A 20,439-nucleotide genomic window follows, 5' to 3' on the forward strand; every position below is an offset into this window, starting at 1 on the left:
TAAATCAATAATCAATTAATCTGTGACATTTAACAAGATAAAATGGAACTTACTCGACGGTTGGTGAATATAGGAACCAACAGAGCTGTTGAAATAGTGATATCAGTCTTCGTAGCCCAGCTAAGCATCCTCGGAATCTGATTCCCACTGTTCTCACCGAACTTACTCCCGAGAGAAGGCATGGCCTCAAAAGCCCAGTATAGAAGCGCGGGTGCAAAGCAATTGAAACTATACTTCGCTTCCTTCTGTTTTTTGCTTGACCCCTCTTTCTTCTTCTCCTCGTAGTGTTTCAATTGCTTCTTCATTTTCTTTCTGAACTCCTTTGCTAACCTTCTTAAATGACAACTTCCCCCATGTATACTTGAAAAAGTAATCAATATCCTCAACCATCCTCGAGGAATCTCCCCATATCGTCGTTATCTTCTCTGGGGCATTCAGTACCCCCTCTATCAAATAGCACAAACCCAACTTAAATGCATCTTCTGGGTTTGTGGAGGCCTTCAATGCATCTTCCAACTGACCAAAACTAACCTTCGAATCACCATTAAAATATTCCTGGATGATCCGATCACTTGAAAGATGCTCTTTCAACTCATCTGGGGACGGTGATTTCCCAAAATTTAGCCCGGTAACTAGGGCAAACTCTGCAATACCAAATTTACACAGAGTGTTGCCCAGGTAGAACTGACCCTCTTCAGGCTTCTTGCTTTCTACCTTACGCAACATTAGCTGATGCAGCAGAACCTCAGAAAAACTAAATGGCTTCGCCTTAAAGAACTGTCCCAATGGGCATGCCTGTGCCCTTTCAATAAGACCATGCCTCTGAAACTGCTCTATAAGGGTATCCAAGTAGGCACTACCCCTATAAGTGACATGACCAGGAAAGTGCTTCTCCAACGACACAATAAGGTCAGGCATCTGGAAAAAAAATGTCAAAAAATGTTAAAAAAATGTCAAAAAATGTTAAAAATGTAAAACAATCTGGTCACTATCGAGGCAGTTACTATCGAGGCCTATCGAGTCCCATCGAGGCAGAAACTATCGAGTCTTATCGAGTCCTATTGAGGTGGGTTCTAAAAATTACAAAGAATAATATCATCGGGTTACTATCGAGTCTTATCGAGGCCTATCGAGGTAAGGCCTAAAAGATCCCAAAGTCTCGTAGTATCGAGTCCTATCGAGGCCTATCGAGGTAGGCCTTAAAAAATCCCAAAGCCCCGTATCATCGAGTCCTATCGATTCCTATCGAGGTAGGTCCTAAAAATCCCAAAGCCCTGTATCATCAAATCCTATCGATTCCTATCGAGATATATGCTAAAATTTCTATAAGCCTAAAATTTTATCGAGTCCTATCGAGTCCCATTGAGGCATAGTCAAATCCAGTCCCTATCATGCACTATCGAGTCCTATCGATTTCTATCGAGTTGCGTGAAAAATATCGAAAAAAAACCCAAATTTCTTCATTCCCCAGCCCCGATCTATCCTATGAACAAAAATCAACAAAAAAAAAAACCAGGCACATACACATATTGCAGATTAAAAATGAAATCTCTCACCTTCGCTTTCTTTGGGGTTGTTTCCTAAAAGTTTGGTCGGCTTGCTCGACGTTTTTTCCTTCCCCTTCTCCGATCGTCAGCTCCGACCCTTTGGGAGCCCTTGTTCGTGGTCGTGGAAGACAATGAAGGTTGGGTTCTACAGATTCAATCGAGGCCTATTGATTTTAAAGTTTGCTTGGTTCGGGAATTCGGGAGAATACGGAGAGTTTGAGAAAATTATGGCAGGGTATTTTGGGTAGTAACGTCATTAGTAGTACCAAAACGAGAGTCATATAGGGATAGAGTATTTTTTAAATATAGTGTCACTTATTGCATTAAAACTCAAATTTCTCAATTAGATTTATGTAAAGCATTTTACCAAAACAAATTATCAATTATGATTTGGTGGAATTAAATGAGATACTAAATCTAATTTTCAATACAATGGCAATATTTAAAAACCCAACCCAAGCCGAAACTGGTGACCAGCCATCAATCGTGATGAGGGGTCATCTTCCTCACCCGCCCAAATCGGGCCTCGGACCAGCAGAAGACGATCCCGACCTAAACCGGGCTACTTCCGGTGTTTTGGGCCTGGCGGTGGGCGGTGGTCTCCGTAAGAAAGGAACCGGAGTCCGGCCATGGCTGCTGGTGGACTCAACGGGGCAAGCGCAGGTGGTGGAGGCCGGAAAGCACGCCATCATGCGCCGGACGGGCCTTCCTGCCCGTGATCTTCGGATCCTTGACCCGTTGCTCTCGTACCCTTCCACTGTACTAGGACGAGAGAGAGCGATAGTGATAAACTTGGAGCACATCAAGGCCATAATCACTGCCCAGGAAGTCCTTTTGCTCAACTCCAGGGACCCTTCTGTAATGCCATTTGTTGAAGAGCTTCAACGACGACTCATGCGTCACTACCAAGCTACCAAAGCCCAGGTATTTCTTCTCTTTCTTTTCAAATTTATCCTTTTTTTTTCTTTCGTATAACCAAAAATTTGGGTTTTTTTTTCTTTTTCTTTGATTAAAGATTTTATTAATTTTCTAAATTGTTTTTAGATTTCGGTGCTATTCAATACCAGTTCATGTATTGCTATTGCTTTTTTGTAATTCTGGTTCGAATTATGAAATTTCATCTGAACAGTTGAATTTCTTTCCTCCCACGTAGTATCTGAATTGTGCGATTTGGAGCATTTTGAATGGATAAATATGGTGGAACGAAAGAAATAAAAATATGCAAACGTATGTGGATTGACCAAAATTGGCATGTCTTTTGTTCCCTTTTAAATTGTTTATTTTATAAAATCAAAGCTTTTAACTTGAACTCAATTGTTCATGTCCTTAATTCAGCTTGTAGTTCAGACCATATCCATATCATTATGTTTGAGTTTAATGATTTGGCTTTACTATAGTCTAGCACATTTTTGAGGTTCTTGCTTTTTTTTTTTCTTTATGTTTCAATTATGCTGTCTAACTGTTAATCTCTCTTGATACTATAGGAAGGCAATGGGGATGATTCAAACTGGACAAATCTGTATGATATGGAAGACCCGCAATCAAGAGGTCATAGTCCTCAAAATTCTGGTGGAGGGTTTCCTAAGTTTCAGGACCGGGACGGTGAAGGTGACGGAGAAAGGAAAGATAGTCTTCAAAATCAAGATGGATTGAAGATTTTACCTTTTGAGTTTGTGGCACTGGAGGCATGCCTTGAGGCAGCCTGTAGTTGCTTAGAGAGTGAAGTAAGCTTTACTTGACTCCCCTTTTTTTAACATATGCTTTGTTTAACTCTCTTATAACTCTTTTTCCGATCTTTATTGTTTCTTTCCTTTCTGATTTCCACCAGGCAAGGACACTGGAGCTAGAGGCTCATCCTGCCTTAGATAAGCTGACTTCAAAGATTAGTACTCTCAATTTGGAACGAGTCCGTCAAATTAAGAGTCGTTTAGTTGCAATAACAGGACGTGTGCAGAAGGTTGGATGATTTGAAATTTGAAACACTTACTTTTGCAATTAGTCTGATCTTTAAGACATTGGTATAACTTAATAATCTCCAGTTGTTTCATTCTGTCTACTTTTATAGCTACTAAAGTTTCTGGTCATGCATCATTTTTCACATGATATGTTCATTGGTGCACACATGTTGATCTTTAGGTGAGGGATGAGCTGGAGCACTTGCTAGATGATGATGAAGATATGGCTGAGATGTATTTAACTGAAAAGTTAATTGAACAACAGCTTGAGAACTCCTCTACCTCTTCTTTAAATGAGAGAGATGATGAAGTTGTTCGATCAGACATGGATGACAGGCACGTAGCATCTAACTATAATTTTGATATAAGCTTGTCCTTGCTTGAGTTCACTCTTATGCCCTCCCACATTGTCCCACTACATTGCCAGGATTCCAAGGGAAATTGCATTGGAAGCTGGGGCGAGTTTCAGAACTTATGAAGGCGACCTTGAAAACACTGATAATGCCCAGGATCCATTGTTTGGAACGCATAGGGACAGCCACGGAACTCATACTAGTACTACTCGTAGTGCAATAAGCAAGAACCTTGACGTAGAGGAGCTGGAAATGCTTTTAGAAGCATACTTTGTGCAAATTGATGGTACATTAAACAAACTATCCACGGTATGCAACTCTACTTGATATCTAATATTTTCACTTGAACAACCTTACTGAACACCTTGTGAAATTTCCTTCTTGCTACATTATGCTAGAAAAAAGTTTGCCTTTTCTTTTATATTAAAAAAAAGCAGTTAGTTGTTAACCATATTAATGAAATTGAGTCCGTGCTGGGGATTGAGCTCCAGACCCCCTTACTCACACACTCACTCAATCATTACGTTGATCTTGTATTGTGTTGTCCTTTTAAAGCTGAGAGAATACGTAGATGACACAGAGGATTATATCAACATTATGCTGGATGACAAACAGAACCACCTTCTGCAAATGGGAGTCATGTTAACAACTGCAACCCTTGTGGTGAGTGCCTTTGTTGTTGTGGCTGGGGTCTTCGGCATGAATATCCAAATTGAGTTGTTTGACGAGAAGAAAGCTGGTATGCCGGAGTTCTTGTGGACCATTGGTGGCGGTACTACTGGATGTATATTCTTATATGTTCTTGCTATTGCCTGGTGTAAGCACAAACGCTTACTGGAGTAATTGAAGGACAAGCATCGCGTAACTAAGGGACACAATGCTATAGAAATTTGTAATATAATTGTTCTACAGGTTTTGTAGAGGCCAAAACAACTCTTGAAATTATATCTTTCTGTATGTTGTGGCTATTACCGATTTGCCATTATGCAAATTTTGTAGTGAATAAAAGTCACCCCTCTTTCTTTCTTTTTTTCCCTGTTGTGGTAGAAGAAAGATTATCGTGGCCTTAAGCAGAATGTCAACTAGTTGCCACTACCGTTTTGTAATTGGAAATGTTATAAAGAAGAATTATGATTTGTATTCTGGGTCAAAAGTTAGAAGTAAGGTGACGTAGGAATAAAATTAAATCTTGTAAGAATGGGAATGGAAAAGAAAACAATCATTATTCTTAGAGGTATATTTGGGTGCTTCTATATGCACTTTCTAAAAAAAAAAAAAAATCAGTACAAAATTAACCAATACTTTTATGTTTAATTTTTTTTCCACCTCTATAAGTTATTATTATTAAAACATATTTGGTACTCTCAATTAAATATATTAATTTTTAATAAATAATAAATTATTCATAATTTTAATTTTCTTTTTAATTCAAAATAAGAACATATATAAATAATTTAAAATAAAAGAGTATCTTATTAGAATCAAATTCATAAGTAAAATTACAATATTCAATTTTCATACTTGATATATTATTTATAGAGTAATTATTATTATATTAAGGATTTATACTTTTTTGGACCCTATGTTTTTTTCACTATCTGTTTGGACTTTATGTTTTAAAAAAATTATTTTTGGACTTTATATTTTGTAAAATAATTCAAATAGACCCATAAATTCAATTTTGATGAAAAAAATTGAATATAACAACACAATTTTTAAGTAGAATGATTTTATTTTTGTTCTGAATTGTTAGTTTGATGAATTATTTGTGATTTCAGTTGAGAAAACTTTGACCAAAATCGGGTTTAAGGTTCTATTTGAACCATTTTACAAAACATAGGGTCCAAAGTAATTTGTCAAAACACAAGGTCCAAATAGAAAATGAGACAAAACATAAGATCCAGAAAGGTATAAACATTTTTATCAAATTATAAAGTTGTCACATAGATTTTTTTATATATATATTTCTTCTGTATAAAAAGTGTGTAGTTAACCGAAACTCTTGGTTTTAATCATTTTTTTGCTAACTTTAACAGAATATTCTAAATATTTAACGGAATATATATTTAAAACTAATTAAAAATAGATATTAATTAATTATATTACTATAAATATAAATTCAAATTCAAATGTTATAAAATATCATTATTATAATAATATATAATACAAGACTAAATATTTAATAATTATATTAATATAAATTCAAATGTTATAAAATTTTATTATTATAATAATATAAAACCTAATTTTTACTAAAAATGTTAATATGATTTTTCTTTTTCTTACAATATATTTTTTAACTAATTATATAATATTATATTAATATAATTTCAAATATTCTTATTATAATAATATTCAATTCAATACAAAACTAGATATTTAATACTTATATTAATATAAATTTAAATATTATAAAATATCATTATAACAATAATATATAATAAATGAACTTAATTTTTATTAAAAAAATTATCGTTTATATTTAAAAAGGTTATCATATTATATTTATATTAAAAAAAATCATAAACAATCTTTTGGTATAATTTTCCTTTTAGTACGTCTATGTCATTTTTATATATATAAATATTATTTATTTATTTAAAATTTATATAACAAACATATAAATTTAATAAAAATAATTAATAAATTTTATAAATAAAATTAAACAAACTGTAAGTAGTATTTAATATATATATATATATTTAATAGTTATAAAAAGCGGTTGCAAATTTTAAAATAAAAAAAGGTCATTTCAAAATTTGAGGACAATAAAGACATTGGAATATATGAAGGGCAATTCCATCTATTTTTTAATGGAATGTCAATTCTCGTCAAAAGTGATTCCATAGTAAAGCATGCAGCCAAACATAGTAAAGTTATTCTTATTCTTAGATAATGTTTGATTAAGGAAAAAATTAATGAAAAGGAATCCATTTCATTTAATTTAATTTTGAAATATTTATACTCACACACGTTTTATTGTAATTAGTACTACTTTAATATACTCATATTATAATATTTATTAACTTAAGTAATAAACATTCAAGTTTTATTTATTTCTTTATTATACCCACTATTTTTTTTAATACAAATTACTTACCATTTTGACACATTCATTATATTTCCTTAATAAATTGCTCATCACATTGTTTCTCGAGCTTACATTTTGAGATAAATAGTTCGTCTCGAAATTAGGGTATAACATTTGTCCTTTTAAAAGTGTCTGCTCGATCTTTGAGAGAGAAACTTTTGAATTTCTTCAATCGGGAAATGTGCCCACCTACCACACTCGAGTGACTACACGTGTCGGATTATGAATGAAGAATTTCAACATTCGAGTACTGTCTCACTGCAGATGTCCTTTAACCTTTTTAAATACCTGTAACGTCCCAAAATTCCTAATAAAGCTTAGGGCCTTGATTAGAATGTCGGGAGGGCATAAGTCAAATTATATGTGAATTAATTGAATATTTATGTGATTATGTGAATTGCATGGGTTATATTATTATATGCCTAATATTGCATGTGCTAAGTGTATTAAATATGATTATAGGTTTGTTTCTGTTAAAAATGACATTTTTGTAATTTTAATCCACTCTGGACATATCTATAATTATTTGTGTTATATGTTTGAGCCCACATGATTATGTGGTATATTTGAGATATTCGGCAAGAGTCGCTCCTTTTGAGCAAGATAGCGGTTTAGTCACAACAAGAATTTACACTCGACTCGGGACGAGCCAATAGATATTTTGGTAATTCGGTGAGTTGTCAGGACTCATTAGAGTATGAGTCATATTTTGGGAAAAATAGTGATATTCTCGGTTGGTGGAATTAATTGGAAATTATAAGTGTAATGTGAGGCGGGAGGGTAAAATGACGTTTTTGCCATTAGTGGGCTTTGAGATGGAAGTATTGCCTTAAGGGTATTTCGCTCTTTAGACCATTAAATGCATATGACTTGGATGAGTTGATAAACTCAGAAGCAGATATCTCTCTTTCTCCCTCTCTCGTTTACTCTCTCTCTCCCTTTAGTCATTACACTTAGAATGTTTTGTCAAACATGTTGATTGTGTTGTGCATACCTGTGTTTAATGATGATTGTGCATCTGATATACCTGATTAAAAAGCTCGGCTTATAAGTCGAGGGCAACAATAGTGTGCTGAACGCAGGCCGGTGTCGTTATCTGTCATATCTGATTGAAAGGCTCGGCTTATAAGTCGAGGGCGGCACTAGCGTGTTGAACGTAGGACGATGTGGTTAAGCCAACCCAGAAGCGTGATATAAGCTTAAATGATCCTATGGTTGCCTGAAAAGTGAAGTGTAGGATGCGCTGGGCTAGCTCTAAGGCTAGTTAGATGGGAATAGGGCAGCGAGCCTCGATGTGACTATAGTCACTTATATTGATTAAGAAGCTCAGCGTATATGTTGAGAACAACAATAGCATGCTAAACACTGGCCAAACTGACAGGGCTAACAGAGAAGCTTGGCTTATAGGTCGAGGACGACAATAGCGTGCTGAACGCAGGCCAAACTGGCAGGGCCAACAGAGAAGCTTGGCTTATAAGTTGAGGATGGCAATAGCGTGCTGAACGCAGGCCAAACTAGCAGGCCAATAGAGAAGCTCAACTTATAAGTCGAGGAGGGCAATAGTGTGCTGAATCCAGGCCAAACTGGCAGGGCCAACAAAGAAGCTCGGCTTATAAGTATAGGACGGAAATAGCGTGCTGAACGCAGGCCGAACTAGCAGGGCCAACAGAGAAGCTCGACTTATAAGTCAAAGACGAAAAATAGTGTGCTGAACCCAGGCCAAACTGGCAGGGCCAATAGAGAAGCTCGACTCACAAGTCGAGGATGACAATAGTGTCCTGAACGCAGATCGAAATGGTTGGGCCAACATAGAAGCTCGATGTAACGCCCTGGATAACCAAGACCGCTACACTGTGTGCTTGAAATAGTGCGAGACTTGCTAATCAAGTCATTTGGTTAAAAAGGTGAATCTAATGATACAAACAGGTTAGGTTTAAGAGATTTTGGTTATAAACAAATAATTTTCGTCAAAATACATATTTGGTACATGGGATCCCAAATCAAGGTTTAAATATCGTAATTACAAAATTTCCAACACCAATAAATAACCAAGCCACTCTAATGGAAAAATACACGTTTTGGGTTTACGTTCCTGTACAAACCCTCGACCGTGGCGGCCGAGCAGCTGACAATGTACTCCCCACCCATAGAGCTCTCCAACCCATGGCCAACTCATCTTGCCCTTGCCTTACCTGCACCACGAAGCACCCGTGAGCCAAAGCCCAGCAAGAAAACATAGCATTTAAAACACAATCACTAATAATATCCAATTATTTCACCAGACATAACCATGTACTCAACAGTGCACAACATTCATCCATTCAGTGATAACATTCAACAAGCTAACAATCTGCTATTCAATTAACCAGCATATCATAATTATCATAATAATTACAATCAAATCACATGATAATTAGGGTCGACAACTTAGGCCGCACCCTCTATTTATCCCACTAACTCCGACTTGCTTAAACCGAGCTCAGTGCATAATAAGTTGTCCTCAGCAACCAGTGGCCGAGCCGCGCCCTGTGCGCATGTGTAAACTCCGGGGCTCTTAGGCCGCCCGTTTACTATTTACATGGCGTGATACCATCCATTTACATTATACATGGCATAATACCATTCTTTCAAAGCATACAAGATAAGGAACCCTTAGTCCCATTATATATCCACAACCGGGTGTAGTTTTCTTACCTTTAGTTCCAAGTGCTTCAATTAGGAAAGACGACCCCCGAGCACGATCCTGTCCCGAGCTCAAGCGTACACCTAGTCACAACCATGATAAAGGATTCCATTAATAATTGCATAAGGGTTTCCAGATAGAATTCTAGCCTCCGGGACATCGAATTCCACCAAACATGGTAGTGGGATCGACCCCAAGCACCAATGGTTAGGTTCCCACGCTTAAAAACTCCAAATGGCCACAAATGCCCTTAAGGGCCGCAGCCCCTGAGACCTGCGCTGCGGCTCACCCCCTAAAATAGAGGCTAGGCCTCTCTGACCACAGACACGCGCCGCAACCCAGCCCCTGTGGCGCCGTGGCGCTCCCTCATCTCAGAGCCCTCCTGGCTCTTCCTTGCTCCGAAGGGTCACGACACTCTGGAACAGAGCCGCGGCCCAGCCTCGCGAACCTAGAAAAACCACCATTTTTAATATTCAAACCTCACCCAAATCCACCCTAGACCATCCCAATAACATAACTCAACTATCACAACTCTCTAACATGCTTCCAGCAGCAAAACCCAGCAGAAATCTAGTCTAGAAACCCCGTCAAAACAACATTTAAATCTTTTGAACCCGCACACTCAAGAACACTCAAACCAGCCACAAAACACCAGAATTCAAACATTAAATCATAATTTCGAACTTACCTTCACTGCAGAACAAATTCTCCAAGCTATTTCTGGGCTAACTCCCAAGTTCCTAGCTTCAATTCAGTCCTTAAATATCAAACCATAAACACCCTTAAAACACAACCAAAACACAAAATTCTAATGACCAAGAGTATGATTTAGTTCTTACCTTTGTTCCTAGCTTGTTTCCCCTAGCTTCCACTGAGTTAAACCTCCAATTACTCAGCTCAAACTCTAATTCCCAGCCACAAATCCTTTGGTTTCACTGAGTTTCTTGAGAGAAAAGAAGAGAGGGAGAGAAGAGTCGGTTCCTTGAGTTTCTACTGTTTTCTATTTTTTTTCTTAGTCTAACCTTAGTTACTTAAGTCTATCCCGAGGCTCGGGGTACCGGAAACGTCCCCGAGGGCAAAACGGTAAAATTCTCCAATATTCCCGCCTAGGCTTCCTAACCTCAGATATATCTCATATTATTTATTTCCATAACCTGATAGCCCAAATAATCATCTAATACCCGAAAATACCCCTTGACTTGCCCCAAGTCTAGCACCGGGTCCCGTCGTGACTTTCCCTCTACTTGCTCCCTAGGATCGCCTCGTGCCGAAAGCTGCAAACACATATATCCACATAATAATGTGGTCTTAACAGTTTATCACAAAATCACATCTATGCCCTAACGGGCCAAAATTACAATTATGCCCTTATAACCAAACAGGGCCCGCATGCCTATCCAATACTCATAAACATGCATTTCACATAATCATGCATAACACACTCTATTAGTTCACATAATTTCCAATTATGCCCTCCCGACACACTAATCAAGGCCCTTAAGCCTTATTAGTAATTTTGGGTCGTTACACTCGGCTTATAAGCCATGGACGACACTAGCGTACGAAACACTAGGCGTTATGTCTAGGCCAACCCAGAATCATGATATACACTTGCACGGTTCTATAGCCGCTGCTCAGAGTATGGAGCGTGGTAAACGCTTGACTGGCTCCATAGCCGTTTCCAAGGGAAAATGGTGTGATGGGTATCTGTATGCCTCAATGGCAACTTAGATGGAGTGAATGCATGTTTGAGTATCGATTATAATTGCTAAGCATGCTAATCTTTTGTATATCTATTTATGAATTTGCTTATGTTTTCTAGCTTAGCCTTGGCTCACGGGTGTTAGTGGTGTAGGTAAGAGCAAGGAAAATCTGGACAAGCCATGAGTTGGAGGGCTTCAGGGGCGGAGTGTACATATGCGGCCTGCTCAACCACCACGGTCGAGATTACTTGCTGGAACTAAGATTGAACCCTGATTTTACCGCCTAGGCAAGCCTTTTGTATCTATGTTGTTTATGTATTAGTTTATAAACTCTTTTGGAATCCCGTGTTCAGAGTAAACCTTTTTAATGATTATTGTGTGACAAAATTTTTTAATACCTAATCCTTGGGTTAGTTTTAAATACACAGTTTCAGTCCAAATGACTCATTTAGCGAGTTAAGCACTATTTAAAATATATGGTGTAACGATCCTGGATTAGTAGGGCGTTACACTACCATTTCGAGATTAAACTGTAACCGTGGAAATAGTTACAAATTTAATCCAACGACGAGGGGATGTCACAACCTTCCTATTTAAATTCTCTTCACCTTTCAAACTTCATCAATTTTCATTCTCAAGAACTTCCACTTGCATCTTCAGAGCACAAAAGGAACTAGAGGCGATCAAGAATTCAGATTCATCCATTTACCCCAAGGAAATTATAACCCTCAGATTACAAAAATCTCAACTTCAACCTTCATGTAAGTATTTATTTTTTCCCTTCTTTTCTATTGAAAAATTTCCATATGTTGTTGTTTTTCTCTCTCTCTGTAATATGCATGCATTTGTTCTTGAAGTGTTCTTAAGTTTTTTAGATAAATAGGAGTGGTTTGATCTTATTTTTATAAAAAATGACCCATAAAAGTAGTTTCTTTTTGTATGTAGCCTTAAAGTTATAGGCTTCGTGTAGTATAAGGAACTTAGGGTATTATGTCATTAGGGTTTCCCTCTTTTCCGCACGCGCACCGATGACACCCCCTTTTTGGTAACTGGCCTTTGTTCCTAGAAAATTGGAATAGCCTAAAAATGAAATCCCTCACCTACTATCATTAGGTGCATCTCGTTATTTCGAGCTCATTTTAGCTTGAATTTTCGAAACAATTCATTCCATTTCTTTTAGCTTTTATCCTTAAGCGAAGAGCCTCACCTTTTTCTTTATTGTTATATCTCGCAATACTCTTCCAAGAAGAATTGGTGGGGGTCCTCTGATCACGCCATCCCATACCGAACTCCCTCTCCTCGAGTTGAGTCTCCGTTCACACAGAACCAAAGACTCATCCAAGAATCCAAGGAGCATAGCAAAATACAGGATTTAAGTGCCATCTATTGACGTCTTATAATCGAGAATCAAAAGGGAAAGAGGAAAAGGCTATGCTTCGCGGTTTATCCTGCGCTAAACTCCATTCCCCGAGCCTTACCACTAGATCGTTCCTTGTCGGTTTCTCTAGCCTTCAGACCTAATGAACTTTCATTTGAGATAATGGAAGGTTCTTTGAGAAAAACAACCCATACTTTATCTGAGCCCCCTCTTCCTTCCTTTGGTCTCAAAGTGAATACTTATCTCTCGGTTGCCAAGTTTAATTTTTTCGAGGCAGACCGCTATGAGAGTATGTTCAAACAACCAGGCAGATCTCCGACATCTTATCCTCCCATGACCTCAACTTAGCCAAATCCTTAGTATGTTGAGCTCCCTCCAAGATCGAGCAGAGTAGTTATGAACTAGGCGAAGGCAAACTTTGCAGAAAGTATAAGCTCGAGGAATTAAGCCGAGAGCATATGAATGTTGAGGCACTGTTACCCCTAAAGCAACACTTCAAGAGCTTTAACGATTGGATTAGTATTTCCCTCTTCCAACTCCAAAAAAACTCCTACTGGATCCTTGTGGCACTAAAGTCGCTATACACCAAGCATAAATGGTAGGAGACATCACCTTTTGAAATTCTTTATTTATTTTGTTTAAAGAGCAACCCATCTCGGAAACAAGGTGAAGACGTTTTTTTTTATCTCTCGAGCTATCCTAAAGACAAGAAGCTCTTAGAAGACTTCCCCATTCACCCCACAAACCTCAAGACCTAATTTTTCTAGACCAACGGTCTCGATCCATCCAAGTTTGTTCACTCCAAAAAATTCGTAAGCTCTCTTTCTCGCTTCGAGCTTAAGTTTGGTTTTCTTTTTATTAGTTAGTAATTCATTTTCTTGCATTCAATTTCAACAAACTTTGAACGCCCCAAGCCTACCTTAGCCATGTTAGACAGGCGAGAGTAAATGGCCAAGCTCCCATATGGCATGTGCTCGTTGAACTACTTGCTTCATGAGGACAAGATTCACCTTTGTGGTCTTCTCGATGAAGGAGAGACCATTGACGATGACGGGATCACCAAATACGCCAATTGGGAAGATGTCCCTGTCCCAGGCTGACAAGAATCATGAGGCTCCATTTAAAAATCAATTGGTGATTAGTGGAGTTACTCATTTTCTTATTAATTGCTCAATATTCTCATACTCCAATATCACCCCTCAAGATGGTGGCAATTTTTCACTCACCAATCTTGAATCACTTGATCATAAGTGACTCTTTTTCAGCTTGCTTATTTTTTTTGGATCTCAAGTGTCTTTTTTCACTATGCAGATTATGTGCGGCTTAGCTCACTATTTGGATCTCAAGTGTGTTTTTGCACTATTCAGATCTTGTGTGGCTTGCTCACTCTTTGGATCGGTGTGGATAGATTAATACTTGCAAATGAATTGGCTCATGATACCATGACAAGAATCATGAGGCTCCATCTAAAAACCAATTGGTGATTAGTGGAGTTACTCATGTTCTTATTAATGGCTCAATATTCTTACACTTATTTCATGTGGGACACCATACTCCAATACAGGCTCCTCCGAACCTGTTCGAAAGAAGCAAAGAGTAGGTTCCAAGTCATCGATCTTAATTGCCTCCTTCCTAGTTGAACATTCTGGCACGGGAAATGAAGTTCTGGGAAAACTTATACAGGATCTTTATTTACTTTCATGTAGATCTAATATTAAACAAATTAATATGAGAATACTTACAATATACGCAACAGAATGGATGAGTCATTCCTTCAGTTTCTCTAACCCTTGTATCCTTTCTGTCGTAGAGTATTATCAAGAAATTGAACCGATCTCCTATTTTCTTCACAGTCTTCCAAAGTATCGTTAGAATCACCTAGACTAGAGTGGGCAATTCTCAACACATGAGATAGATACAGAGAGAAGAAGAGAAAATAACAAAGAGGCTTAGAAAAGGACTTGTGCTTAGAGAGAATCTAAAACCTATTAAAAAATCTAACTTGTGACTTGTCAAACTTGTGTTTTGACTTCTCTCTAAGCACTGCTTTTATAGAATCCATTAGGACATTTAATTTAATTAAAAAAATCAATAAAATAATAGCCAATTAGAAGCCCTAGGTCGAAATTATCATGGGCTTTATGTCGGTGAAATTTCCCATTTGATTATAAACCCATTGGACTTAAAATCAAGGCCTGTATTATTTTCTATTGATTTAATTAATTAAATCATTATTTAAAACCTTCATCAAATTAATTATTTATAATTTGAACCTTGATTTAAACTTATTTATTAATTTAGATACCAATTTATCTTAATTAATAAATCTACCATAATTTATCTTTTCTTCTCAAAATTACATAACTCTATGAAACTATCCAAAATTGACTTGATCAACTTTGATAATTCTAATTGATAATTAAATCAATTAATTGATACTATCTAGATGATTTTATCCAAGGTACAATGGGGACCATGGGCCTATGAAATCAAGCTCCAATAAGTTATCATAAATCTAACAAATAAATTTACTAACTTATTAATTCCTCGTGACTCCACTATAGACTCGGAATTGCACTCTTGAATTCATAGAACACTCTATAACAAAAATAAATACGCTATTAATTTTCCACTGTTACAACCATAATTGTCACTCAATCCTCTATAGACGGTCTACAATGAGATAGGACTAAAATACTGTTTTACCCATCATTGTATTTTATCCTTAAAACACTTAGTTCCTTGTAAATGATATTTCAGTAAACTAATTTAATTACTGAAATGAGATCTCTATCATTTAACACCTTGAACCAAACTAAAAGGAAACTGTCTTTTCACTTATTCATCAGAAGCTATAGATGTTCATATATATGATTAACACTCCCACTCAATTATACTACCAAGTTCCCAAGATGTAAGTATGGGCTAGTCTGTAGGGTAAGCTTGTAACGAACAAGTCAAAGAACTCAAATAATACAATCAGTTAGAATACTACTTAGAATTGAGATTGAATTGACCTATGGTCAACTATATGATATGACTAGAATGGATAATAACGATATGTTTACTTATCTTATCAACTGTCAATATCGATCCAGTCCGATGTCACAAATACATCCGATCTTATCTACTTTGCTAATGTTCTGGAAAGAACATAACACTGTAATGTGTAACTAGATCATATCGTAGATTGGCAAGTCAGTGTAAATCCTGTGCACTGACTAATCTTAGGACTAACTTATTTTGAACATATAATCATATTTATATTTCACTGTGATTACGTCACTATAAATATGATTAGCTATATGCTCGGGATTTAATAGAAGTTTGTATTAAACAAATAATCATGAAAATAAAACATGTGAGCAAAGTGATTGACCAAGTCAAAAAAAGATTTCTATTCTTTTATTGATAATAAAATGAGATTACAAAGAATTTGGGTTTTAATTAGGGCATAAAACCCCAACAAACTCCCACTTGCACTAATTGAAACTAATTCCTTAATTCTACTAATCCCATTTCCTTGATATGCTTATCAAATGTAGCTTCTGGTAGTGTCTTTGTAAACGGATCCGCAAGATTATCTTCAGTTGCAATCTTCATAACCTTCACATCTCCCTTGGCCACATATTCTCGAATAATGTGATACTTCCTTTCTATATGCTTACTCCTCTTGTGACTTTGAGGTTCTTTTGAGTTTGCTATCGCTCCTGTATTGTCACAAAACAACACAAGCGGTTTATCCATTTCTAGAATAACACCAAGATCCGAATAGAACTTCTTTAGCTAGATTATTTCCTTAGTTGCTTCTGACGCGGCAGCCTCCATAGTGGAATCTGAGATTGCAGACTGCTTTACGCTTCTCCAAATCACAGCTCCACCCCCAAGAGTAAACACCATTCCAGAAGTAGACTTCCTGTCATCGACACCAGTTTGAAAATCTGAATCGGTGTAGCCTACAGAGTTCAGAATGCCTACAGGGTTTAGAACACCACCCTTATAGACTAACATATAATCCCTAGTCTGCCTTAAATACTTCAGGATATGCTTAACTCCTATCCAATGTTCCGGTCCTTGGTTTGACTGATACCTGCTCACTACTCCCACTGGCGGTAGTGAAGAATGTTAAGAAATTATATGATGTGAAGAATTGGCTGAGCACTATTCTTCACATCATATAATTTCTTAACATTGTTTCCAATGAGTAAGATATCATCTACATAAAGAACCAGGAATACCACTATTTGATTTGCCTTCAGTTGGTAAACACATGGCTCATCAATATTTTGTTCAAAGCCATAGGTTTTGATTATTTCATCAAACCTAAGATTCTAGGAATGAGAAGCTTGCTTAAGTCCATAAATGGACGTATTTAACTTGCAAACTTTTCTTTCTTGTACAACTACTTTAAATCCTTCTGGCTGATCCATATAAATGACTTCGTCGAGCTTTCCATTAAGAAAAGCTATCTTGACGTCCATTTTCCATATCTCATAGTCGAGAGCGGCTGCTATGGATAGGAGGATGCGAATGGACTTGAGCATGGCTACCAGACTAAAAGTTTCCTCATAGTCCACGCCTTCTCTTTGGGTATAACCCTTTGCCACTAATCGAGCTTTATAAGTCTCGATATTTCCATCAACACCTCATTTCTTCTTGTAGATCCACTTGCACCCAATGGCCCTAAAGTCACTAGGTGTTTCCACAGGATCCCAGACGGAATTTGAGTACATGGACTCCATTTCCTGTTTCATGGCTTTAAGCCATAATTCATTTTCAGGGCTAGCCATTGCCTATTTGAAAGACAACGGATCATCATTACTAGTGTCACCAGCAACCATATTGGTTTCACGATCCAAACCATAGTGAAATAGGTTCCTAGAAACCTTCCCACTACGACGAGGCTCCGTGAGTGTTTGCTCAAGAACAGTGGTACTATCTTCATTTGAATCGACTTGCATCGGTTGGACATGAAGAGTGGGAATTTCATCTTCAACTCGCATTGATGACGATGGAACATTGGTTGGAGTCAATTCTTTAACCATCTCCTCTAAAACTACTTTGCTGCGAGGTTTGAAGTTTTGGACATAGTCATTTTCCAGAAAAGCAGCATTCGTAGAAGTAAACACTTTCTTTTCTGAATGACTATAGAAAAGTCCACCCCGAGTACCTTTAGGATAGCCAACAAACATGAAAAATTCAGTTTGCGGTTCTAGCTTTCCCTCCTTTTTCCTCAGGACGTGGGCCCCCAGATTCTATAATGGCGTAAACTAGGTTCACGACCATTCCAACGTTCTAAAGATGTTTTGGGGATTGATTTAGATGGCACGACATTGAGAATGTCATTCGCGGTTTCAATTGCATGTCCCCAGAAAGAAGTTGGTAGAGTTGAGTAACTATGCATGCATCTAACCATTTCCAATAAAGTTCTGTTTTGGCGTTCTGCTACCCCATTTTGTTACAGAGTACCTGGGGCAGTAGGTTGTGATAAAATCCCAAGTTCAATTAAATGATCTTGGAACTTCATATCCAAATATTCTCCACCCCTATCAGATCGCAAGATCTTTACAGTTTTACCTAATTGGTTCTAAGCTATTGCTGGGAATTCTTGAAACTTTGAAATTTTTTCTGATTTCGTATGCATTAGGTAAAGTAATGAGTATCTAGAGTAATCGTTAATGAAAGTGACGAAATACTCAAAATCACCCCTGGCTTGTACATTCAAGGTCCACAAAACATCTGAATGCACAAGACCAAGTGGTTCATTGGCCCTATCACCCTTTGCATAGAATGGACACTTGGTCAGTTTTCCTTCTAGACAAGATTCACAGACAGGTAATTCACCTAAGGTGAGTTCCGTCCTTTGTAAGTCTTTGAATCCTATCACAGCCAGTGTGACCTAGTCTCAAGTGCCACATATATATGTCATATTATCGTTATCAGTCTTTTGATGTTTATTGGTCCTAGGTTTAGCCACTTTGAATAAATTATTGTTAAGAGCGAGGGGTTCGTTAAGTCGCAAAATATAAAGCCCGTTTTCCAAACATGCAATACACAATTGTGATCCATTGAAAGAAATAGATATATTAGAACTTGTGAAAGTCATAACAAATCGTTCTAATTGCAATATGGAAACTGAAATTAAATTTATACTAAAATTTGGAATAAAAAATACATCATTTAAAATGAGTATTTATTTCCGAACTTCAGACGAGATATTCCTCTAGCTTGGACCTTAACGAACGCTCTGTTCCCAACTCTAAACTTTAAGTCGCTTTCGTTCACTTCCTCCCACGATTCAAGAAGCTGTAAAGAGTTGAAAACATGGTTGGTAGATCCAGAATCAATAATCCAAATGGATTTATCATTCTCTAAAACACATGTTTCTAAGATAAATGAACTATAATCATTACCTTTGTTTTTTGCTGCTAGAAACTTGGGGCAATCCTGTTTCCAATGCCCCTTATCTTTGAAGTGAAAGCACTTATCTTTACCTTTCTTGTTTTTCTTGTTTATCCCCTTAGGTATCTATGCACTTGATTGTGCACTCGTCTTTGCAGCCTTTGCAGGCTTGGGGTTGTTGTTTTGTCCACCTTTCCTCTTGTTTCCAGCTTTCGAAAACGAAGCTAGGTTAGCTTCAGCCTTAGATGGATCAGCAGCAACAACAATAGTCTTATTTTCTCCTCCTTTACTAGGTCCACCCATGACAGGCTCAATAATCTGAAGCTAGTTCATGAGCTGCGTTAGGCCATAGTTGATTTGATCACGAACGTGTGGACATGGTGCCATCCGAGAATTTACAGTACCATCACAAACGTGCGGAGACGGTGCTATCCAAGCATTTATGGTGCCATCACGAGCACTGACGGTGCCATCACGAACGTGCGGACATGGTGCTCGTTTTGAGGATTCCTCAATCATGACAAACTCGGAGTTGTCACCAATCAACTCTATGTTGGTATTCTGCTTCCATTTGAGGAAGTTTTCTCCAGTGAGTTTCTCCATCGAAAGTTGAGAAAGGATGGGAGTAGACACAAATACTACTTAACTTAAAACTACAAATTATCAATAAAATAGAAATCAATCACATTTGCTCAATAAAACTTCTATTCACATAAATTTCAAGAAATACCACAACATATACCAAAATTATGTAAGATATGAGAAAAAAATACCAAAATCAATCATATCTCTATTTCTTTAGGTTTTTAACTAATCTATGATATCATTGTCTTGATTGGCGAGAGTAAAAAATACCACTAGTTAAATAGAGTTGTAAACTCATTTAATAATGGACACCATTATTAACAACCTACTATTCGATCAAAATAAAAAAAAAAACAAAATTTCTTATTTTATGAGCTAGACCCATAGTTTTGATAATCATAGATTTATCCCTAGCAGTCACCGTAGGGGTGAGTCTAGTAGAATTTGACCTATTATTATCTATCTTTCGAAATCTAACCTTGTCAAAATAGCTAATGAACACCTTCCGTAGGGGGACGAATCAAAGCACCTCGAGGCCCCATTAAGCTATTGACTATGTTAAACCCACGGTGGAGATTGAATAAAAATCTTAAAATAAGCTCATTATACAATTAAAAAAAGTATTTTTATTATTTATTTATTTTTTGAAAATTAATGACTATGGTTTTCTAAAAAAAATTAAACAGATTAAATTTTTAAAACCAAAGTCCTATAATTTCCTATTAATTATAAAGTGTCACAT

General features: G+C 36.9%; 1 protein-coding gene across 1 annotated transcript; it reads left to right on the plus strand.

Annotated features, from left to right (window-relative positions):
• The first annotated feature begins 1,964 nt into the window (after positions 1 to 1,964).
• On the plus strand, positions 1,965 to 4,995 carry LOC133795710 (magnesium transporter MRS2-3). Its single transcript, XM_062233165.1, has 6 exons — positions 1,965 to 2,471; positions 3,032 to 3,271; positions 3,376 to 3,504; positions 3,684 to 3,838; positions 3,930 to 4,164; positions 4,411 to 4,995. The coding sequence occupies exons 1-6, from the start codon at positions 1,980 to 1,982 to the stop codon at positions 4,696 to 4,698; spliced, it is 1,539 nt and encodes a 512-aa protein (XP_062089149.1). The 5' UTR covers positions 1,965 to 1,979; the 3' UTR covers positions 4,699 to 4,995.
• Positions 4,996 to 20,439: the final 15,444 nt, after the last annotated feature.

Source organism: Humulus lupulus, chromosome 1 (genome assembly GCF_963169125.1).
Source record: "Humulus lupulus chromosome 1, drHumLupu1.1, whole genome shotgun sequence".
Lineage (NCBI taxonomy): Eukaryota > Viridiplantae > Streptophyta > Magnoliopsida > Rosales > Cannabaceae > Humulus > Humulus lupulus.